General features: G+C 43.3%; 1 protein-coding gene across 1 annotated transcript in view; it reads left to right on the forward strand.

Moving 5' to 3' along the window:
- The window catches only part of fbxo22 (F-box protein 22), a 76,393-nt gene that overhangs the window by 33,351 nt on the left and 21,313 nt on the right, over positions 1-21,729 (forward strand). The window contains exon 3 of the mRNA XM_080844020.1: positions 10,904-10,991. Coding sequence (XP_080700146.1) covers positions 10,904-10,991 — 88 coding nt within the window. The remainder of the gene's footprint in view (positions 1-10,903; positions 10,992-21,729) is intronic.

The following is a 21,729-nucleotide window of genomic DNA, read 5'->3' on the forward strand; positions in this document are numbered from 1 at the left end:
ACACTAAAATTCTTGAGTCTTGACACCTGTAGGGGGAAGGGCTACAGATACCAGATGTCAGTGTGACATCTGTAGAGGAGGGCTAATCTCACTGAGATGCAAATGAGCACAACTGTCTTCCCTTTGTCCAAGGTGAGGTGGCAATTTGGAAAATTAGAGGTCCTTTTTCTCAGCGAACATCGAAAGCTTTTCTGAGGGGTATACATTCAAATGATCACAACTTATACAAATATTATCAGATATAAACTCCTCAAAAAAAGTTCGGAAACTTTTCTTCAGTCGATTATTCCTCCCCTTTAATCATACCAATTGGTATTGTATTGTATATCGTTGGAAAGCCTGATTAGTCACCTTTACAACGAGGTACAACATGTAAGGATCGTGCATTCGTGGAATGAGCAACACAGCTAACCGTGTGGGTAGCGGCCCACATTTTTTTGCCAAAATCTCCTGCAATATTCTTCTGTTGGTATTCACTCTTGTTTTGAGTTGTTTGGTGGATAGGATGATTCTCCCACAGTATTAAGGAAAAAACAACACATATTGACCATTTTTACACTTCATTCATTTTACACTGTCAGGGACCTCAGTAGCATGTGGAAGATCCATACGCAGCCACAACAGCTTGGCACCTCCTGTGGGACGGCATCCCAATCCTGAACCAGAATTTGCAACAAGTCAGCCAACATGGTTGCGTTGGTCACTCTGGCACGTACAGCACGCCCAAGCACCACAAGTATTCAATTGGGTTGAGGTCTGGACTCACGGCAGGCCTTTCCATCCTCTCAACTCCCAAGTTCTGGAGGTTCTCTGTGATGATCCTGCCTCTGTGGGGCGAGCGTTTTCATCCTGGAGGATGGAGTTAGGGCCCAGATTCTGGAGATATGGGGTTGCCATTGGCTCCAGAATCTCATTCCAATATCTCACTAAATTCCAACAGAAGAATATTGCAGGGGATTTTGGCAAACATTGTTGGGCTGCTACCCACACGGTTAGCTGTGTTGCTCATTGAAGAGGAGAAGCTACTTACTAGATCGGCAGAAGGTAAACAAGGCAGGTCCGCGGGCTGCGGCAGGTGAAACTACAGAACGCAGTTATATGCCTATCGACCCTCCTATGCCAATGGCACCGACGCGATTCTCCATATTAAATGTCATTGTAGCGCCCCAATTTTTTTTACGCTGTTATTTTAAGGTTAAACTGCTTATCCTAACCCTAATCCTGAAGCATAATTGTTGCATAATGCACCTTTAACTGATCTTGACTGTTAAACAGTTGCATGTGTTTTCAATAGTAAAACAGTGGTATAGTATTAAGCCTAGTAGTAGTGGTAGTAATGATAATAATAATAAAACCATTGTTAAATTATTGGCCTGATGATTCATGCTGATTATTAGTTATCGGGTCGCGACTACGCTGGTATCTTAAAATTTGGGTCACGGAGCAAAAAAGGTTGAGAACCGCTGGTCTAGAGCGCTTCAGTTAAGACCTACAATCCTCGGCAACATTCGTGTTGCACATACACAAGTAACCGAGTCAATGTAGACATAAAAAAGTCGTGTAGATAGCTTAAATCACATAAAATATGTCCCACTAACAGGCTCCTGAGACGCCGCCATCTGGGTACGATTTCTAATCTATCTATCTAACCAACTCAAGCGTTGGTTGGTCATCGGTCCATCATCGTATAAAGCCCGCCCTGACAATCCGATTGGTTCGGCATAATCCGGCTGCTGATACTCTCTCCCCAACTGCATAGAGCCAGACCGAACTTCCCAGACTAAACATTTTGTGGGCGGGGTTCGGGCTGTTATCCAGGCTAAGTATCACTACTACTGGAGGTGAAATTGACATCAGTAGATCTTGCAATTTAACCATGAGCACTTTTACATGTATCACACTAAGTGAACTCTCCAAAATCATCATCGAATGTAAATCTACAACCTCAGATATTGATCCCATTCCCACCGCATTCTTTTAGTGAGTGTTTGATAGTGTCTCAGGTCCGGTCCTTGACATCATAAACACATCCCTTAGAACTGGCGTTTTCCCAGATGCCTTCAAAACAGCTGTTGTAAAGCCCCTATTAAAGAAACCCAAATTGGATACCAGTACACTAGCAAACTATAGAAGAAACCTTGATAAGAATTTTTTCAACTCGTATAACACTTTTTCAGTTAAGCAAACCACAAATCATTAGACGGTACAGGTTAACCAGCCACGCAATACTTCAAATACTGGACAAGATCAGAGACGACATCGAACCCTTCACCCGCGATCACATTCCATTCCATCAGTTGTTAAACTCCTGGCAACATTTGCAAATATTGGCCTCCGGATAATTTCAAACAGTTATAGCATCTGCAGTTGGTATATCTCAGCGTTCACTCAGCCAAATATTCACCCAGGTACTCGACGCATTGCTACGGCACACTGGTCAATATACAATTCCCCACTACGATAGCTGAAATTAAACTTTCCGAACGTAATTGGAGCCATTGCACCCACATGCAAACAGTCCCACCTTCAATCCACAAACACATTTAACGAAACAGAAAGCACACATATTCAATGAATGTCCAGGTCATATGTGATGCCAACATGACCATTACTAACGTGGTAGCCAAATACCCTGTATCTGTCCATGACAGTTTTATCTTCCGGAATAGTGCCATCTATCCATGATTGAGCAACGGTGATTTTGGAGAGGCCTGGCTACTTTGTAAATGTATATAACCCATGTCCCTTGTAGAACTTATTAATCTCACCATGTACACATCTATATTGTTATAGACAGTTTATGCATTAATGCCACCAATAGCATATTCTTTATAATCGTGTTCTTTTAAACATCTCGCTGTAGGTGATGGCGGGCAGAACAACAATATAACCGCGTGCCCATTGAATCAGGTTCAGTGATTGAGCGAACGTAAACCTCTTCGCTGAACCTTAGTTTTTTTCTTCCTCGAATCTCCATGGTGGTAGTAACTTGCAGGCGATTTCTCCCGTCTTTTAACGGTGCGCTAAATAATGAATGACCAGCGCGGATCTGGTTTGATAAATACCATGGATAATGCAGAAAAACACTGCGGTCGCAATGTTAGTAAATCAGGCCCTTGGTGTCATCCTGGACTCAGATTTGAATTTCAACTCCCACATTAACAAAGTCACCAAAACAGCTTTCTTTCACCTCAGGAACATAGCAAAGGTACGACCATTCATAAACCAAAATGATGCCGAGACGTTTATTCATGCTTTCATATCGAGCCGGCTAAACTACTGTAATTCACTTTTTACTGGTCTTCCCAAGAAAACAACTGTAAGACTCCAGCTCATTCAAAACTCTGCAGCTAGACTATTAACCTAAACTAAAAGGAGAGAACACATTAGTCCTGTCCTAGCTACTTAACACTGGCTTCCTGTTACCTTTAGAATTTACTTTAAGGTCCTCCTCCTCACATACAAAGCTCTAAATGGACAAGGACCTAGCTACATTGCTAACTCTCTTACTAACTACAAACAAGCTAGAACACTGCGATCATCAGATACAGGTCTGTTACAGGTCACACATTACCCGTTAATATTAGGGAAGCAAACATGCTAGACACCTTTTAAAAGGCAGCTTAAAACCTATCTTTTTACCAAAGCATTTTATTAATTGTATCTGGCACTATTTATTTCTCTGTAACCTGCACTATTCTCTTTGAAACTGTTTTAAGAGTTTTATGACTTTTACTATTTCTCTGTAAAAAACGTTTTTAGGGTACCATGGCACTGTCGGAAACCATATTGTGGCTTCAATATATCACATATTATTCTCAGAGATATTTCCATAACCAATGTTCTAGTCCCCTAGGTGCAGTCACCTTCCTTAAGCCTGCAAAAGAGAGCTAGTGTCTCTCCCGAATCCCTGAAGTGCGTTCGGTAGAAGAAGACGAGGAGGCCTCTGAAGGAAGGGTATAGAAGGAAGGGTGGCCTTTGGGCGGGGAAACATAGCTAGGGAAAATATTTAACAGGGTAGGGCGGAATCTATGAAGCAGCACTATGGTTTCGACTGAGCTAAATGCCAGGCAGAAGGGTTTTATTACTTTTATAATATTTCAAGAAACCTATCGGAACATCAGGTTCTGATACGATGACCATTATTTTATTACTCCTGCTGCTTGCTTTTATTGATTTTATGTAAAGCACTTTGAATTGCAACTCTTGTACGAAATGTGCTATATAAATAAAGTCTTACTTACTTACTTACTTACTTACTTACTTACTTACTTTCTTAAAATCCATTAAAACACATTGTAGGAGTAGGCCTCCTCAATCTAGCGTTTAAAAGTTAAATGACTAATAATACTTCAGAGGCACTTTTCCCTACATTGAACATGAACAATGAGCCCCTTTTTCTGCATTAGCAGTACCATGTGCTCAGAGACTTAGTTAGCCCACAATGGAGATGTAGACTTGGAGAGGCAGGAAAAGCATATGAGGTAGAAGGATCATATAATGCCATGAATGAGGCCAAACCCACACCTTTGAATTTGGATGTCACACAGTTTATATTGTGCCGTCTGTAAAACAATGAGAATACATAAAACAGTCAAAGAAAGAAAGAAAGATAAAGATATCTGCTTTAAACAATAAAAGAACTGCTTGCCACAAAACACTTGTATTTGTCAGAGAATTTAGATTACGATTTTTGGCTGGTTCATCTAATGAAAGATATGTCATATTTATGTTACTTATGTGCCTGTTTGATGAAGCCAAGATGGATGCTGATGGACTTTGGTTTTACTGAAATGTTACCTTTTGAGACAGAGTACTGAAATCACTATTTTGAAAGCAAAGTCACTGTGGTTTTGTGGTACTACCTTTGTAAATAGTCCTTGGAAACAAAGTGGCTCGAACAAGCGACACTTTATTTGCTGCCAATTAACCGGTTTCAGGAGCATAGAAGTGAGGGGTGTGATTTGTTTGGCTTTTGAGCTTCGATATCAACAACCTTACACCAGAATTGTGGACTCCTCTTTAACACATTCGGCCCTATTTTAACGATCAGAAACGCAAGTAGGACAGCGCCAAACGCAAGTAGCTGTGTGGGCGGCTCTATGGCGCATTTGCTATTATAACGGCGGAAAAAACCCACTTGCGCCCGACGCAAATGTCAAATGGGTTGGTCCAAAGGAGGTTACTCAGCCATAGGTGTGGTTTGGGCGTAATATGCAATAAACCAATCAGAGCGTCATCTCACATTCCCTTTAAGAGCGAGCAGTGCATATTCCATAGCGGCTTGTTATTATAATGAGAACAAGCTGAGTGCCTCTTGACTGCTGCTGTGTGTATCTGTATGTACTGGCTTGGTTTTTACTATTTTAAAACTAATACTACTGTGAATACTGCTTGCATACTCATTGGATAGGCAATCAGGCAACTTCCTGAGGGCAATCAATCTAGTTTCACTCAGTCACTTTCTGAATTGCTAGGACACACCTGAAGGTAATTAGGCTCCTTTGTCTCTGCAACTGCTGGGCGGGTCTTCAGCCGGACGCAATCAGTGAATCTGCTATTTCAATAGGACTGATACTGAAGCGTCAGCGTAAGTGTCAGCCCTCGTGTTGAGCCCTTTTTGTGTGAAGACATTTTCGGGTAAAGACATACAAGTCTACCTGTGCAAGTCCACCGAAGCAAGGACACGAACAAGGTAAACCTTTCAAATCAATACAAAAATTTGTCTTTCTAGTCATGTGTCACAGCAGTATCTCTGTTGTCACTCGCTGTCACAAGAGATCCCAGCGCACCAGAAGGCAGCGCAACCTGGGTAACCTCCGCTCATTTCAACAAACCTCATCTGCTGTAACCTCCTTCTCTGTTGGCCTGTGGAACTGCCAGTCTGCAGGCAACAAAGCCAACTTCATTTCAGGTTATGCCAATCACCTCTCACTAGGGCTCTTAGCTCTCACTGAGACTTGGATCAAACCTGAAGACACTGCTGTCCCGGCAGCACTCTCCACTAACTACGCCTTCTCCCATACATCTCGGCCATCTGGTCGTGGAGGTGGGACGGGGCTGTTGATCTCGGAAAACTGGAAATTTACTCCACTGCTGTCTTCAAACAGGTATGCCTCGTTTGAATATCATGCAATTATGGTAACTGCTCCTGTTAAAACATATGTGATTGTTATCTACCGGCCACCAGGACAACTGGGCGATTTCGTCCATGAGCTGGACACCCTGCTGTCAGCCATCCCTGACCATGAGTGTCCAATACTCATCCTTGGCGACATGAACATCCACCTAGACAACCCCAACTCGGCTGACTTCCGGACCCTGGTCCACTCATTCGACCTACAACAGGTACCCACTCCCCCAACTCACAAAGCAGGGAAAGAGCTCGACCTCATCCTTGCTCGGAACTGCACCACGGAAAACCTAACTGTAACCCCTCTCCATCTCTCAGACCACTTCTTCATTCGCTTTGATGTTCGACTCATTGAGCAACCCTCTGTCCCTCCTCCTATGGTCTCGTTCCGGCGCAACCTCCGCAACCTCTCCCCCACTCACTTTTCCTCCCTGGTTTCCTCTACTCTTCCACCTTTATCCACCTTCTCCTCACTAGGTGTCAATGACGCCACAGAATCTCTCTGCTCCACTCTAAGCTCATGCTTGGACAGTTTGTGTCCACTTTCTACCAGACCTGCGCGAGCTACCCAGTCTCATTCATGGCTGAGTGATACCCTCCGAACGCAGCGCTCCAATCTCAGAGCGGCTGAGAGAAAGTGGCACAAATCTGCAGCACAGGACGATCTTGCAAGCTACCAGACACTGCTGGCCTCCTTCTCAACCAGCATCACTGCTGCTAAGAAAACTTTTTTCAATGACAAAATCAACAGTGCAACTGATGCTCGGAAACTATTTTCCACCTTCAAAACTCTGCTCTACCCTCCTCCTCCTCCCCCAGCTACTAACCTCACAGCCGATAACTTTGCTTCCTTCTTCACAGAGAAAGTGGCAGCCATTGGGAAACAATTCGACCAACTGTCTTCCCCCCCTAAGGGCGCTACCATCAATAACTCATCTTTTCCCTCCTTCACCCCCCTCACTGAGAGTGAGGTCTCCAAAATCCTAGCAGGTAGCCGTCCAACTACATGCCCGCTGGACCCTATCCCATCCAACATCCTTCAAGCCATTTCCCCTGCCGTCCTACCGGCAATAACACAGGTGATTAATGCCTCTTTTAATTCTGCAACATTTCCTTCTTCATTCAAGGTGGCTCGGGTGACGCCGCTGCTCAAAAAGCCGTCTCTCGATCCCACTCAGGTGGAAAACTACCGACCGGTCTCACTTCTCACTCTCCTATCTAAAACACTTGAGAGGGCAGCCTCCAAACAGGTCACAGAGTTCCTGTCAACAAACAATCTCCTCGATCCAAACCAGTCTGGATTCAAAAGCGGTCACTCCACCGAAACAGCCCTGCTATCTGTGACAGAGGCTTTAAAAACAGCTAGAGCAGCAGCTCAATCCTCAGTTCTTGTCCTGCTTGACCTATCAGCTGCGTTTGATACAGTCAACCACCGCATTCTTCTGTCCATACTATCAAGTATGGGCATCTCAGGCAAGGCGCACTCCTGGTTTGAATCGTACCTCTCTGGGCGCTCATTCAAGGTGTCATGGCAAGGTCATCTATCTGTACCCCACCACCTCACCACTGGGGTGCCCCAGGGGTCTGTAATGGGACCACTTCTCTTTGCCATCTACACCACCTCGCTGGGCCCCATCATCCGCTCGCATGGTTTTTCCTACCACTGTTATGCCGATGATACTCAACTGGTTCTGTCCTTCCCTCCTGAAGACAACACTGTTTCGGCACGGATCTCAGACTGTCTTGCTGATATATCCACATGGATGAAAAACCACCACCTTCAGCTGAACCTGGCCAAAACAGAACTGATGGTCTTCCCAGCCAAACAGTTCATCCACCACAACATCAACATCAAGACTGACTCTTTATCTCTGGCTCCATCCAAAACAGCAAGAAACCTCGGGGTCATTATTGACGACCAACTAACCTTCACAGCCCACATTGCCTCTGTCGCGAGGTCATGCCGCTTTGCGCTTTACAACATCCGCAAAATCAGGCCGTACCTAACCCAGTATGCCACCCAGCTCCTGGTGCAAACCTTGGTGGGTTCCCGCCTCGACTACTGCAACGCCCTCCTAACGGGCCTGCCGGCATGCGTGGTAAAACCACTACAGATGATCCAGAACGCAGCGGCGCGCCTGGTGTTCAACCAACCAAAGAGGGCACATGTCACCCCGCTACTCACTGAGCTCCACTGGCTGCCAGTAGCTGCTCGCATCAAATTCAAGTCACTTATGCTTGCCTACAAAGTGCTTACTGGGTCTGCTCCCACCTACCTAAATGCTCTTGTAAGGGCAAATGTCACACCCAGGACGCTGCGCTCATCCAGTGAGCGTCGTCTGGCACTGCCCCCAGTGCAAGCAAGGCAATCCAGACTATTCTCAGTTGTAGTTCCACGTTGGTGGAACGACCTGCCTAGCACTACCAGAGCAGGAGCGTCCCTCCCTACCTTTAAGAAACTCTTGAAGACCCAACTCTTCAAAGAGCACCTCTCTTCCTAAACTGGCACCTTGGCTCAACCTGCACTTAAGCAGCAACAGGCCCGCACTTCTTTTTTTTTTTCATTCTTTCTATGTCGTTTTATAAGCAATATTTATGGTTACACCAGGTTTTTTAATGCTCTTAGCTTGATTGTTCTCCCTTGTACGTCGCTTTGGACAAAAGCGTCTGCTAAATGACTAAATGTAATGTAATGTAAATAATGGCGGAAATACTTGGAGGAAGACGGTGAGGCCACCAGAACGTGTATTACCAGAAACAATCACGGCAATATTTTCCCATGCTTGTTTGGATAAATGTTTATACTTTTCATTTCTCGTTTGTATTTTTTCAGTTACTAGCATTCGTTTTTTGGTGGCAACATATTTGAAATAAAAGTCACAAAAACATACTTTCCGATGTTTTGGGTTCACCCTCACTGAATCACTAGGTTATGTATGCATGGTAATAATATTGCACCCATCGGCACATGCAGTTCAACCTCACGTCTTCTAAAGTCCTCTAATCTATCCTCATTTATGTCATTGACACATCCATGATTCATGGCAATGTTGTGTAAAACACTGGGGGGGGCATGTATGTGAATATGGGTGCAGTCTATAGCGCCAAGGACGCCAGGGAACCCATACTTCTCCCAGAACGCCTGTGTTGTACCCGATTCAGCACCCTCCGCGGCAGATAGGAATAGGAATAGACTTTATTTGTCATTGTGCATTAGATACACAACGAAATTAGTTTGTGCAACCACTAAAAAAAGTGAAGTTGTGCTGGATGGAGGGTAGGAGGGTAGTGTGATTATTTAGTTCTGCGCGTCCTAAAGATGTCGTCCAGGGGAGGCAGTGGAAGTCCAACTACTCTCTCAGCAGATCTTATGACCCGACTGAGGGATTTCCTGACCTTGTCTGTGCAGTTGACATACCATGCACTGAAACAGTATGTGATCACACTTTCAATGCAACAGTGATGCTTTCAATGCAACACCCCCTCGAGGGAGCGCGCACCACTCGCTTGATCGGAAAGGAAAGCAGTTCGCCTAAACAAACGCAGTGAAAAATACTATACTACGATTTCATTATTTGTGAAAGAGATGGAAGAGAAGAACACAAGTGATTACAGTCTTTAGAACTGTTCTAAAGAGTACAAACAACCAATGTTTTTCTTCCAAAAACCTCGGATAATAGCGAACGCAAAAGAACACCTTTTTGTTCTGTGGAAATATATAGCCTACCCCAGCCATGACTTCAAAACGAATTAACTTAATTTTCCTTTGAGCAAGTTGAATGTATTTGACACGGCGTTTCACAAGACTAAATATCGAGGGGGTGCATCTGCCGCGGAGGGTGCTGAATCGGGTTAGGGTTAGGGCCATTACAATTAACCTGAATCATTTGGGTCAATGTGTACGCTAGATGTATGCCTATTTAAAATATCTTTGGATATGGATATCACAATGATTTCCTTATGTGGTAAATACTTTATTTTTCTTGTAATTATATATGGCTTGCCAAAAAATTGGTGTAAATCTCTCGTGTAGACGAGAGAAGTAAAGTGTAGCCTACTGTGCGGACAAGCACGCGTCGTTAAAATAGCGTCTGAATAACGCGCTACAGACTCTAGACAATGCGCCTGTGACATTAGACCAGCTTTTTTCTGGTCAATAGCGCACGGCGCACGGCGTTGTTTTGAAACTGCAAAATACCACTTGCGCCAGAGAAACGCCTTCTGTGTGCCGCCCCCGCCCATGTCGGCGCAAGTTAATTTCGACTCGCGCCTCTGGAGGGAAAATCCCGCTGTGCGCCGGATGCAAGATAGGAATGATACATGCGTCGGTGACAATGTCAATTGCGCTGGGTGCAAGATAGGGCCCATTGTCTTACGGTGAATATGTAGGCAAGTGAAACATTTTAAAGGGGTTAGACATTAATGTGTGGCTAACTAACTAACTAGATGCCTAGCCTAGCTAGTTGTCTGATTAAGCTCAGTTTTAGTGTCCTAGTTGAACCAGGCCATGACACACATATAAAGCAAAGCGGAGGAGTGGTTTAGCTTGCAAATTCACTGTTCCTCTAAAATGGAGTGGTTTAGCTTTGTATTCACTGTTCCTCTAAAATGTGGCATTTGACAGAAGCAAAATACTCCTACTGTAAATTATTTTAGAGACTAAAAGCAGAGTAAGAGGTCATTAGCTGAGCTATGATTTATGATTGTCTATTTATGATGATGTTGATCCGTATTGGTTTGTTTCAAGTCCTTGTATTTGGATGTCTACAGAATGTGCACCTGCTGCCTCAGACGGCCTTGCTGATGGTGGACAGTGAGAACTTCACTTCACCGGAATGCTGCTACCAACAGAAAAAGGGTAGGAACCAATTTCACATCTTGCAGATAGCCAACTTGAACTACAACTACTAGCAGGGGCGTAGCCAGAACATTATTTCTGGGGGGGCCGGCTCTGGCCATTCTTTTATTTGGGGTGGCACTTGATTGTCAAAAACTACTATTTTACAACTCACACGCTGCATCACTCAGAGCAGCAGTTTTCTAACGGCTCATCCAGCCATAAACAATGGATTGAACCTTCTTATGGACACTAATTATGTTTTATTGATAATCCCATGTTATTGGAATGGGTGCTTTGATAATGTGCAAGTGCGATTTGTCATGATTATGGGAGTTGGTTCGGGACCTTAACATGAGACGGGGATGTTTTTAGTGAAAGTGACAGGCACGATATGAATTGTCATTTTAGGCAATAATTTATTAAGGGTAAACTGTAGCATTTTAAGTGCAATATTCCATTAATTTGCAAAAATACATAATATATAGAGAGAAAGAAAAGCAAAAACATAACATCACACATGTCCCATAATACATAAAGAAAATAAATATCAACAATATGCAGGGGCGCAGATAGGATTTTAGAACTGGGGGGGACCAATCTGTCAGCAAATGATTCCAACTCAATTCGTTATTTTGTGTAATATGTGTGTATATATCGTCTGTGCCAGCGCGGCAGTCCAGACTATTCTCATTTGTACTGTCTTTTTCTGCAGTGGTTGCCTCCAAGCTCTCTTGACTGACTAGGGCCTGCCTCACTGTCATTAAGAATTGCCTGCAGGCCAGGAGGAAAATGTTAACATTTTAAATCTTAACATTTGAGTTAAAAGTTGCTTACTAATACAACATTAATAATAATATTAATAACAGCCTTAAAAGCTTGTTATTTTACATGTAGCCTACTTCAGGAAAGTGCAAATGCCTTCTTATTATTGTCAGACTAGCTACTCAACATTAGAAAATTAATATCTGCCACATCTGGGGAAGTCAATCTGCTCTATCTATTTCACTCGTCTTCCTTCAAAGTCTTCCACCTGTCCTTCCTTTCCACTCTCCCTACAAGGACCATAGCATGATAGCAAAACTGATTGATTTGTGTAAACCTGTCATTTAGTGTTAGTGTTAGTCCTCAATTACTGTTAAATAAATAATTGATGCACCAAAGTTATATTCCCTAAATAAAGATACCAGTAAGTTGCCAACGACCTCTAAGTAGCAACCCAGATTAGTGAAACTGAAATATCATAGTACTGGTAAATTTGCTAGTACCTCTGCTAATGTTACTTAGTTAGCAAGTACACCTGTGGCTGACCCCTGACCGACAGATATATTGTTGATACACATTGTTGCAAATTGTACGTATACGTAATATACATATTATTTATATAATAATGATTATATATGAAATAATAACAATGCTACTTACAAGAAACACCGTTTTTCAACTGCCTGTCGCAATGAAATCTTGTCTTGTATAGATGGCTGAATGGACGTGATCTCTCGTGCATATTCAATATCAAAGCCAGCCAATCAAAATACTACAAAAAGACTAGAACATGAGCTGGAGCTTGCTGGCTGGCTTGCTTGCCTGGCGTGTAGGCTACGAATAGGCGTCAGTTACGGGGGGGACATGTCCCCACCACTAATAATGTCCCTACCGAAACATCACATTTACTATAGTACAAAAGTATTATTATTGACCTGTTCAGATTGTGTTTCCTTCCCTTCTCTGAAGAGAATTTTTACAAATATTTCTTGAAGGTTTTCACAATGAAATCCATAAAAATGAAATTTTTACCAAATTTTCCAGTTCAATTTATCTGTTTCGGTAGTGACTGCACTGTTTCGGTAGAGACTGCACTGTTGGATGGATGTTCATTTCTCTCCCAAAAATCTTCCAAAAGGTGCTCTGGGCCGCCCTTTAGTCCACACAACACATTTATTTTAAAATGATGGGATTGAACTACTTACCATTTCATTTTGTCACTACCGAAATCATCTGGTCACTACCTTATGTTTCGGTAGTGACTGTTTCGGTAGTGACAATTCTAGCTAACTTTAAGCATAAATAAAGAATTCTAGCAAGCACACGGCTTGCAAACAAATCTTTGAAGAGGTGTACACACATACAAACATAAGATTTTGCATGAAACCCCAAAAGGTTTACTTAATTGAAGAAAACATGGGTTTGGTAGTGACAATTCTTAAGGTTACACGTCGATTTTCAGACTTTGGAACACATTTATATAAAAACTGTGGGATTTAGCTACTTACCATTCAACCATGAGGGACAGGGATGCAGTGTCACTGCATGGTCAAAAATGCAGGGTCGTGGCTAAAACACAGGCTCAGCCAATGGACTAAAACTCTTGTGTTCCGGTAGTGACATGAAAACTAGGGACATGATTTTTTGAGTATAGTTAATTGATTTAAAAATTAAACCCACAATAAATCTAAATATTCCAAGTTCTGTTTCAACCCAATCATAAAGATCTTTGAAATTAAATCATTGAAAAAAATCAAAAAAAATTGAAAAGTGTTATTTAAAGGCATTGAAATTTAGATGTCAGGGTTGGGGACAGCTACTTCCCAATAGAAAGTACCCTATAAATATTGATTTTGTATATATTTAGCTTATCACTATGTCATTTAATGCATTGGGTTTATATAGACCATAACATTTTCTTAGTAAATATCTATGTCTAAATACCTAATTGTTTTGTAAATAGTTTTTATTGTTGAGGGACTGCATATTACACGAATTCGGTAGAATGGCCCATATATATAACACATACAAAATTGAAAGTAGCTAATATGGGAAGAGAGCAACCAAGAACTGGAAAACAACAGCTTAGTGGGTATACAGTGTGCGGGTAAGGTTACTATAACAAGGGTATGGTATCCCCGCAAACAGGGAACGTCCCCAGGACGTTAACAGGACATTCGCAAGGTCCCCAACCGTCCCCAATTGGTCCCCGCCACAACGTTCGCTAGAGGACGTTACCAGAACGTTTTTGACGTTCGTAGCAAGTCTACGTTTGGTCCTTCTGTGACGTTCGCATGAGTCTTAAATCGGACTTTTAGAGAACCTTATAATTTGGTCTGTCAGCACACCTCCCCAGGACGTCATTTAAAAACGTCCCCGTAACCTTTACCTGCAGGTCCTCTGCGTGACGTTCGCATGAGCCTTAAAACGGACTATTAAGGAACGTTATAATTTGGTCACTCAGCACACGTCCCCAGGACGTCATTTAAAAACGTCCCCGTAACCTTTACCTGCAGGTCCTCTGCGCGACGTTCGCATGAGCCTTAAAACGGACTATTAAGGAACGTTATAATTTGATCAGCACATGTCCCCAGGACGTCCTTTAAAAACGTCCCCGTAACCTTTACCTGCAGGTCCTCTGCGTGACGTTCGCATGAGCCTTAAAACGGACTATCAAGGAACGTTATAATTTGGTCACTCAGCACATGTCCCCAGGACGTCCTTTAAAAACGTCCCGTAACCTTTACCTGCAGGTCCTCTGCGTGACGTTCGCATCAGCCTTAAAACGGACTATTAAGGAACGTTATAATTTGGTCACTCAGCATAAGTCCCCAGGAAGTCCTTTAAAAACGTCCCCGTAACCTTTACCTGTGGTCCTCTGCGGGACATTCGCATTTGGTCCTTCCAAAACGTCCCCTTGACGTCCTCTGATGGTCCTCTCTGAACCAGTAAAATGTTTTTCATTTGACCGACATTTTAATGAAAAGCCGGCCAAATATCTAACCTATTTCTGCTTCTAAATTAGCCTATTGAAGAAAACTGACCGCCTGCATAGCTTAAATAATAACATAATCAGGTAGTTTAGAATGCAACATGTTTATTTTCCTAAGTTTACAATGGGAAACAAAAACATTTATGTCTGATGCGCGTCAATAAGTGGCCTTTAAGCGCAACCTGCTGTGGCGTTAAAATGAGCGCCGCAACATGGTCATTGCTCTGTTCAATGAGTCAGGTATTCAGTGTTTGGAAAGTTCACTTTCTACATGAACTTGCTCAGTTCATTGTTCATAATTCAAAATTTTGAACTAAGTTCAAAGCTCCAATTTTCAATATGCTGCGAGTGCTATAATTTTTCAAAATCTCTGTCTGCAATACCGCTCGCGGCTCTTCGGCGCGCAGTAGGCCTATAATAAAAGGAAACGCGCAACACTGCAGGTATTACAGGACAAGTTCATCCTCGTCAGAAGGTTTACCCTCATCACTGTTGTTCAGTTCAGTTGGCCTCTGAAAAAAAGCTTTTAAGGCTAGTCTGCTTGGCCATGTTGGATCCTTCTCACTCAGTTCGCTCCTCGTTTGAAACCGAGGGTTTGCGCTTTATTTAAAATGCAGCATATGCGTGTTGTTAAATAACTTTCTAACGGCAGATTAGGCTGTTCCTTTAAAACATAATAAGGGCAGTGCACGTTTGCTTTATAGGCCTAAATATTAGAATTGTTGTCAAATCCAGATTCTGCTTGCGAGACGGGATTTTTAAAGAAATTCCAATCAGACAATTTGACCGGTGAGCTCTTCGTTCTGTTGCAGCATCTTTGAAGGCCTATGGAAAGCTCAATATGTTAAAGCTAGACACTTGGTCACCTTCCTATGTAGCCTATGCATTGTATTGGAATCATGCAGACATTACATTTATAGCACAGATCAGTAAAGAAGCATTCATATTTATTTTATTTCATCATTCTTAGTTTGGCTAGTTATTCTGCCTCCCTGCCCGCACGTCCGTGATGTGCCATGGATGTTAATTTAAAAAGTAATCATTACGGAAAACCCTCAATGCGTAGTGACTGAGATTGCTACAATATGCTTTTCCTCAAACCCTCGGAAAAAAGACTAAGTTTGTTGGCTGTCTCACACTGTGATAAACCTGTTAAAGTGACACAATCGTAATCAGACAGTGTTAGGACAGTAGGTAGCGATCTCGTTTAGTAATAGGAAGGTTTACGGTTCAATTCCCATGCCCGTAATCGTGTGTGTCTGTGTATGTGTCTATGCATATCATATGAAATGTGTAAAATAAATGAACTTGTGTGTGTGTGCGCCCTGTAAGCAAAATGACGGCTCCGCGATCTATTATTATTTTATTTTCTTCATTTAGCTCAGCAAACACGGTCGTGCCTGCTACGTCCGCGGTGCATCCTTGAATAACGTACCCAGGACGTCTAAAACACGTTTCCCAGATGTCACCACAATGCCCTCAGGACGTTCTTGCAACTTCCTGCAGAACGTCCCCAGGACCTATAGAAACACGTTCCCCAGACGTAACCACAATGCCCTCGGGAGGTGCTTGCAACGTCCTGCATAACGTCCCCATGACCTATAGAAAACGTTTCCCAGTAGTCACCGCAACGTCCTCGGGACGGTCTTGGAACGTCGTGCAAAACGTCCTAAAGTTGTCACGGGAACCATACACATTTACGTTTTTAGAACGTTCAGAGAGACCATTACAGGACGTCTAGGGGACGTCATTTTGCTTACAGGGATGGCTGTGGTCCTTAGACACTCTTCATTCACACAAAGGAAACTCTGGATCAGAGTGTGTGTGAAAATCTTGAATGTGGTTGATGAGAAACATCCATTTGGCAAACCTCTCTGGTCCCAAATCAGAGCTTGTGTCTGACCAGTACAGATGGTTTGTGATGCTTATATGTCACCACTTCACTAAATTGCTTTCTCTCTCAATTCTCTCAACTTGTTTGTCAACCCTAATAACGTAAGATTATACAAAAGATATCACAGATAAAAAAAAAAAAGATGCAGTAAGCTTCTTCAAAAGTAATGGAGAGCTACTTCAACCATGAATCTTTTTTTTTGTCAGGCAAAACTTGCTTTTGAGTTTTCTTCAAAACTTCAAAACACTCTTGTTATACTCAAAGAAATTGTCAAACACTACTAATTGTTTCCATTTTAGCATTTCAGTGGTGGAAAGGCTAACGTTAGAAGGAGTAAGGTAGCAAATGTCATAGAGTGGATATCTCACCAAGCAACCAAACTAAACCCCTCAAAAAAAGTTCTGAAATGTTTTATCGGTCGATTATTCCTCCCCTTTAATATTACCAATTGATATTGTATTGTATATCGTTGGAAAGCCTGATTGGTCACCTTTACAATGATGTACAACTTGTAAGGATCGTGCATTTGTGGAATGAGCAACACAGCTAACCGTGTGGGTAGCGGCCCAATTTTTTTTGCCAAAACCCCCTGCAATATTCTTCTGTTGGTAGTCACTCTTGTTTTGAGATGCTTGGTGGATTCGATGTTTTTTCCGTAATACTGTGGGAGAATCAACACATATTGATCATTTTTACACTTTATTCATTTTACACTGTCAGGGACCTCAGTAGCATGTGGATCGTGCATTCGTGGAATGAGCAACACAGCTAACCGTGTGGGTAGCAGCCCAAAAATGTTTGCCAAAAATCCACTGCAATATTCTTGTGTTGGAATTTAGTGAGATATCGGAATGAGATTCTGGAGCCAGCGGGGATCCCATATCTCCAGAATCTGTGACCTAGATCAATCCTCCAGGATGACAACGCTCGCCCCCACAGAGGCAGGATCATCACAGAGTACCTCCAGAACTTGGGAGTGGAGAGGATGGAATGGCCTGCCGTGAGTCCAGACCTCAACCCAATTGAATACTTGTGGGATCAGCTTGGGCGTGCTGTACGTGCCAGAGTGACCAACGCAACCATGTTGGCTGACTTGCTACAAATTCTGGTTCAGGAATGGGATGCCATCCCACAGGAGGTGCCAAGCTGTTGTGGCTGCGTATGGATCTTCCACATGCTACTGAGGTCCCTGACAGTGTAAAATGAATAAAGTGTAAAAATGGTCAATACGTGTTGTTTTTTCCTTAATACTGTGGGAGAATCATCCAATACACCAAGCAACTCAAAACAAGAGTGAATACCAACAGAAGAATATTGCTGGGGATTTTGGCAAAAAAATGTGGGCTGCTACCCACACGGTTAGCTGTGTTGCTCATTCCACGAATGCACGATCCTTACAAGTTGTACCTCGTTGTAAAGGTGACTAATCAGGCTTTCCAACGATATACAATACAATACCAATTGGTATTATTAAAGGGGAGGGATAATCGACTGAAGAAATGTTTCCGAACTTTTTTTGAGGAGTTTAGTTCGTTTCTGAGACATGTCTTGTTGAAATATGAACGGAACATTTGCTTGCCAAAGGGATTGACAAAGATAACGTAGATTTATATGACAACACAGGCAATTTCTTTTAATGGCACACAGGCAAGAAAAATAAAAGATCCTCCATGAAAATAAGCCAAGTAGTCGTTTTGTCAAGTTAGCAATGCTAGCTACTTGAAGCACACTCGTAGCTGCTTGCATTTGATCTCAGCAACACCACAAAATATATTAAAGTTGTTAGCTAACTACAAAATACTTTAATTTGATATGATTTGGCTTCAATCCATCAAAAAGTGGTTACAATCACACAGGATAGCCACCTACTTCCAGGTTGAAGTTGGGACTGTAGTGCCAATGAAGTTGAACTGGCGATCTCTTATGTGTAAAACACTGACTGAAGCCTGCTCAGGTTTGAAGAACTGGCCATAGGGGGATAAAGCTAACAACTAAATTAAAGCTGAATCCTGTTAAAGATGACCATCATCTATGCCTGGTGATTCCCAGCCTGTATTCACTGAAAAAGACCGCAAAAAGGTCAGGCTTTAAGAAACAGGTGGCCAGGATTAAATAATATATTTTTTTTTTAGACTCAATTTAACTTTTAATCTAAGTCCAGCTAAATGCTGAAAGCATTCAGCTAATCAAAGGTCCATATAACTAGGCAAATATAATTGTGTAAAGTAAAGGCAGATTCAAATAGATTAAAGACTATTTAAAAATCAATGGATCAGGGTTCAGATTTGTTTGCAAAGTGGCTATACACTGGCCATCCATGACAAAGTGGCTAAACACTGGCCATCCATATGACAAAGTGGCTAAACACTGGCCATCCATATAGAATAGAATAGAATAGACTTTATTTGTCATTGTGCATTGGATACACAACGAAATTTGTTTGTGCAACCACTAACAAAAGTGCAGTTGTGCTGGGTGGAGGGTAGGAGTGTAGTGTGAATATTAAGTTCTGTGATGGCCCTGGGGATGAAACTGTTCTGCAGTCTGGAGGTGCGGGCTGTAGTGGCCCGGTAGCGCCTGCCAGAGGGTAGCAGGGTGAAGAGATGGTTTGCGGGGTGAGTCTCATCCTTTAAAATGCCACATGCTCGACGGAGGCAGCGCGTCCTAAAGATGTCATCCAGGGGAGGCAGTGGAAGTCCAACTACTCTCTCAGCAGACCTTATGACCCGACTGAGGGATTTCCTGTCCTTTTCTTTGCAGTTGACGTACCATGCAGTGATACAGTATGTGATCACACTTTCAATGCAGCAGTGGTAAAAAGTCTTAAGCAGCTCGGGAGACAGGTTGTTTTTCCTCAATATTCTCAAGAAGTAGAGCCGCTGTTGTGCTTTCCTTACTGTGGCAGTTGTGTTCATCACCCATTTCAGGTCCTCTGAGAGCATAACCCCCAGGAACTTAAAGCAGGAGGTCCTCTCTACTTCCTCACCATTGATGATGAGGGGTTGAGGGTTCGCCTTTTGCCGCCTGAAGTCGACTATGATTTCTTTTGTCTTTCTGACATTCAGGGTCAGGTTGTTTTTTTGACACCATTCTGTCAGTCTGTCAACTTCGTCTCTGTAGGCACTTTCATTTTCATGGGTGATTTGTCCTACCACAGTGGTGTCATCTGCAAATTTGATGACAGTATTTGAAGGATGGGTGTTGGTGCAGTCATATACGGAGTACAGCAGGGGACTCAATACACAGCCTTGTGGAGCTCCAGTGCTGAGGGACAGGCTCGAGGATTGGTGAGAGTACCCAGTCTCACTGTCTGCGGGCGATCTGTTAGGAAATCCTTAATCCACATACACAGGCTGTAGCTGAGGCCCAGATCAAGGAGTTTGGTGATCAGCCGGTTGGGGACGATGGTATTAAAAGCCGAGCTGTAATCTATAAAGAGTAGTCTTACATGTGTCTCCTTCTTGTCCAGGTGTGTCAGCATTGAATGGAGGGCTGTGACGATAGCGTCCTCAGTGGACCTGTTTTCCCTGTAAGCATACTGATGCTGGTCCAGGGAGCGAGGGAGGAAAGCCTTAACGCGCTTCGCCACCAGCCTCTCAAAGCACTTGGCGATGATGGGAGTGAGTGCCACAGGTCTATAGTCATTTAAGGTGCTGATGTTACTTTGCTTGGGCACAGGTATAATAGTGGCTGTTTTAAAACAGGTTGGTACGACCGCTTTGGCTAAAGACATATTAAAAATGTCCGTAAAGACATCTGCAAGCTGGTATGCGCATTCTTTGAGCACTCTTCCTGGAATGTCATCTGGTCCCTCTGCCTTCCTTGTGTTCACAGACCTGAGGATGAGTCTTACCTCCTCTGCTGTTACCATGGCTGTGTGGTCTGTGCCAGCAGGTGGGGGAGCAGCTCCATTATCTAGCCCAGGTGTCTCGAAGCGGGCATAGAAGTGGTTGAGCTCCTCTGCTAAGGAGGCATTGATGTTTGTCGGTGGGTTGCGGCTTCCCCTGTAGTTCGTGATCTGTTGTATGCCTTGCCACACTTGTGTTGGGTCTCTGTTGGTGAAGTGGCCCTCAATCTTCTCCCTGTACGTGGCTTTGGCCTGCTTGATGCCTTTTTTCAGGTTGTGCCTGGCTATGCTGTACTGTGCTCTGTCACCTGATTTGAAAGCTGCGTTGCGCTCCCTCAGAAGAGCCTGTACCTCCCCAGTCATCCAGGGTTTCCTGTTAGGGGGAATCCTGCTGCGGTTGATGGTGGTGATATTTTCAATGCAGGTCCTGATGTAACAGAGGACAGCGAAGGCATACTCATTTACATCCTGATTAAAAAACAAGGTCCAGTTTGTTCTTTCAAAGCAGTCCTGGAGCTGTAGAGATGCATCTTCAGGCCACTTCCTAAAACGTTTTAATGGTAGCTTCTTGTTTTTTAATGATGGGGCGATATGCGGGAATCAGGGATAGTGACAGGTGATCAGACTGGCCCAGGTGTGCGAGGGGTGAGGCCCTGTATCCCTTTTTAATATTTGAATACACACAGTCCAGAATATGTTTTTCTCGAGTTGCGCACTTTACGTGTTGATCAAAGCAAGGCAGCACCATCTTGAGGTTGACATGGTTAAAGTCACCAGCCACGATAAAAACGCCCTCTGGATAAGTGGTCTGCTGTTTGTTTATAGCTGCTAGTAGATAGCCAAGTGCTGCATTAACGTTGGCATCTGGTGGGATGTATACAGCGGTTACCACGGTAACGGAGAATTCGCGTGGTAAATAAAATGGTCTGCATTTGACTGCTAGCATCTCTAGATCAGGTGAACAATGCTGATCGATGACAGTGGAGTTTGTACACCAGTCCTTATTTACATATGTACATAGTCCTCCTCCACGACTCTTACCAGAAGTCTCTGTTCTATCGCTGCGGTGAAGTGAGCGACCTGCCAGCTCCACAGCTGCATCTGAGATCCCCGAGTGTAGCCAGCTTTCCGTGATAACTATGATGGAGCTGTCTCGTATGGTTGACCGCGTCGATATATCTAGATGAAGCTCGTCCATCTTATTTCCTAGAGACCTGACATTTGCGACGTAAAGACTGGGCAGTGGTGGTCTGTTTGGAGC

The sequence above is a fragment of the Sprattus sprattus genome (genome assembly GCF_963457725.1).
Source record: "Sprattus sprattus genome assembly, chromosome: 8".
NCBI lineage: Eukaryota > Metazoa > Chordata > Actinopteri > Clupeiformes > Clupeidae > Sprattus > Sprattus sprattus.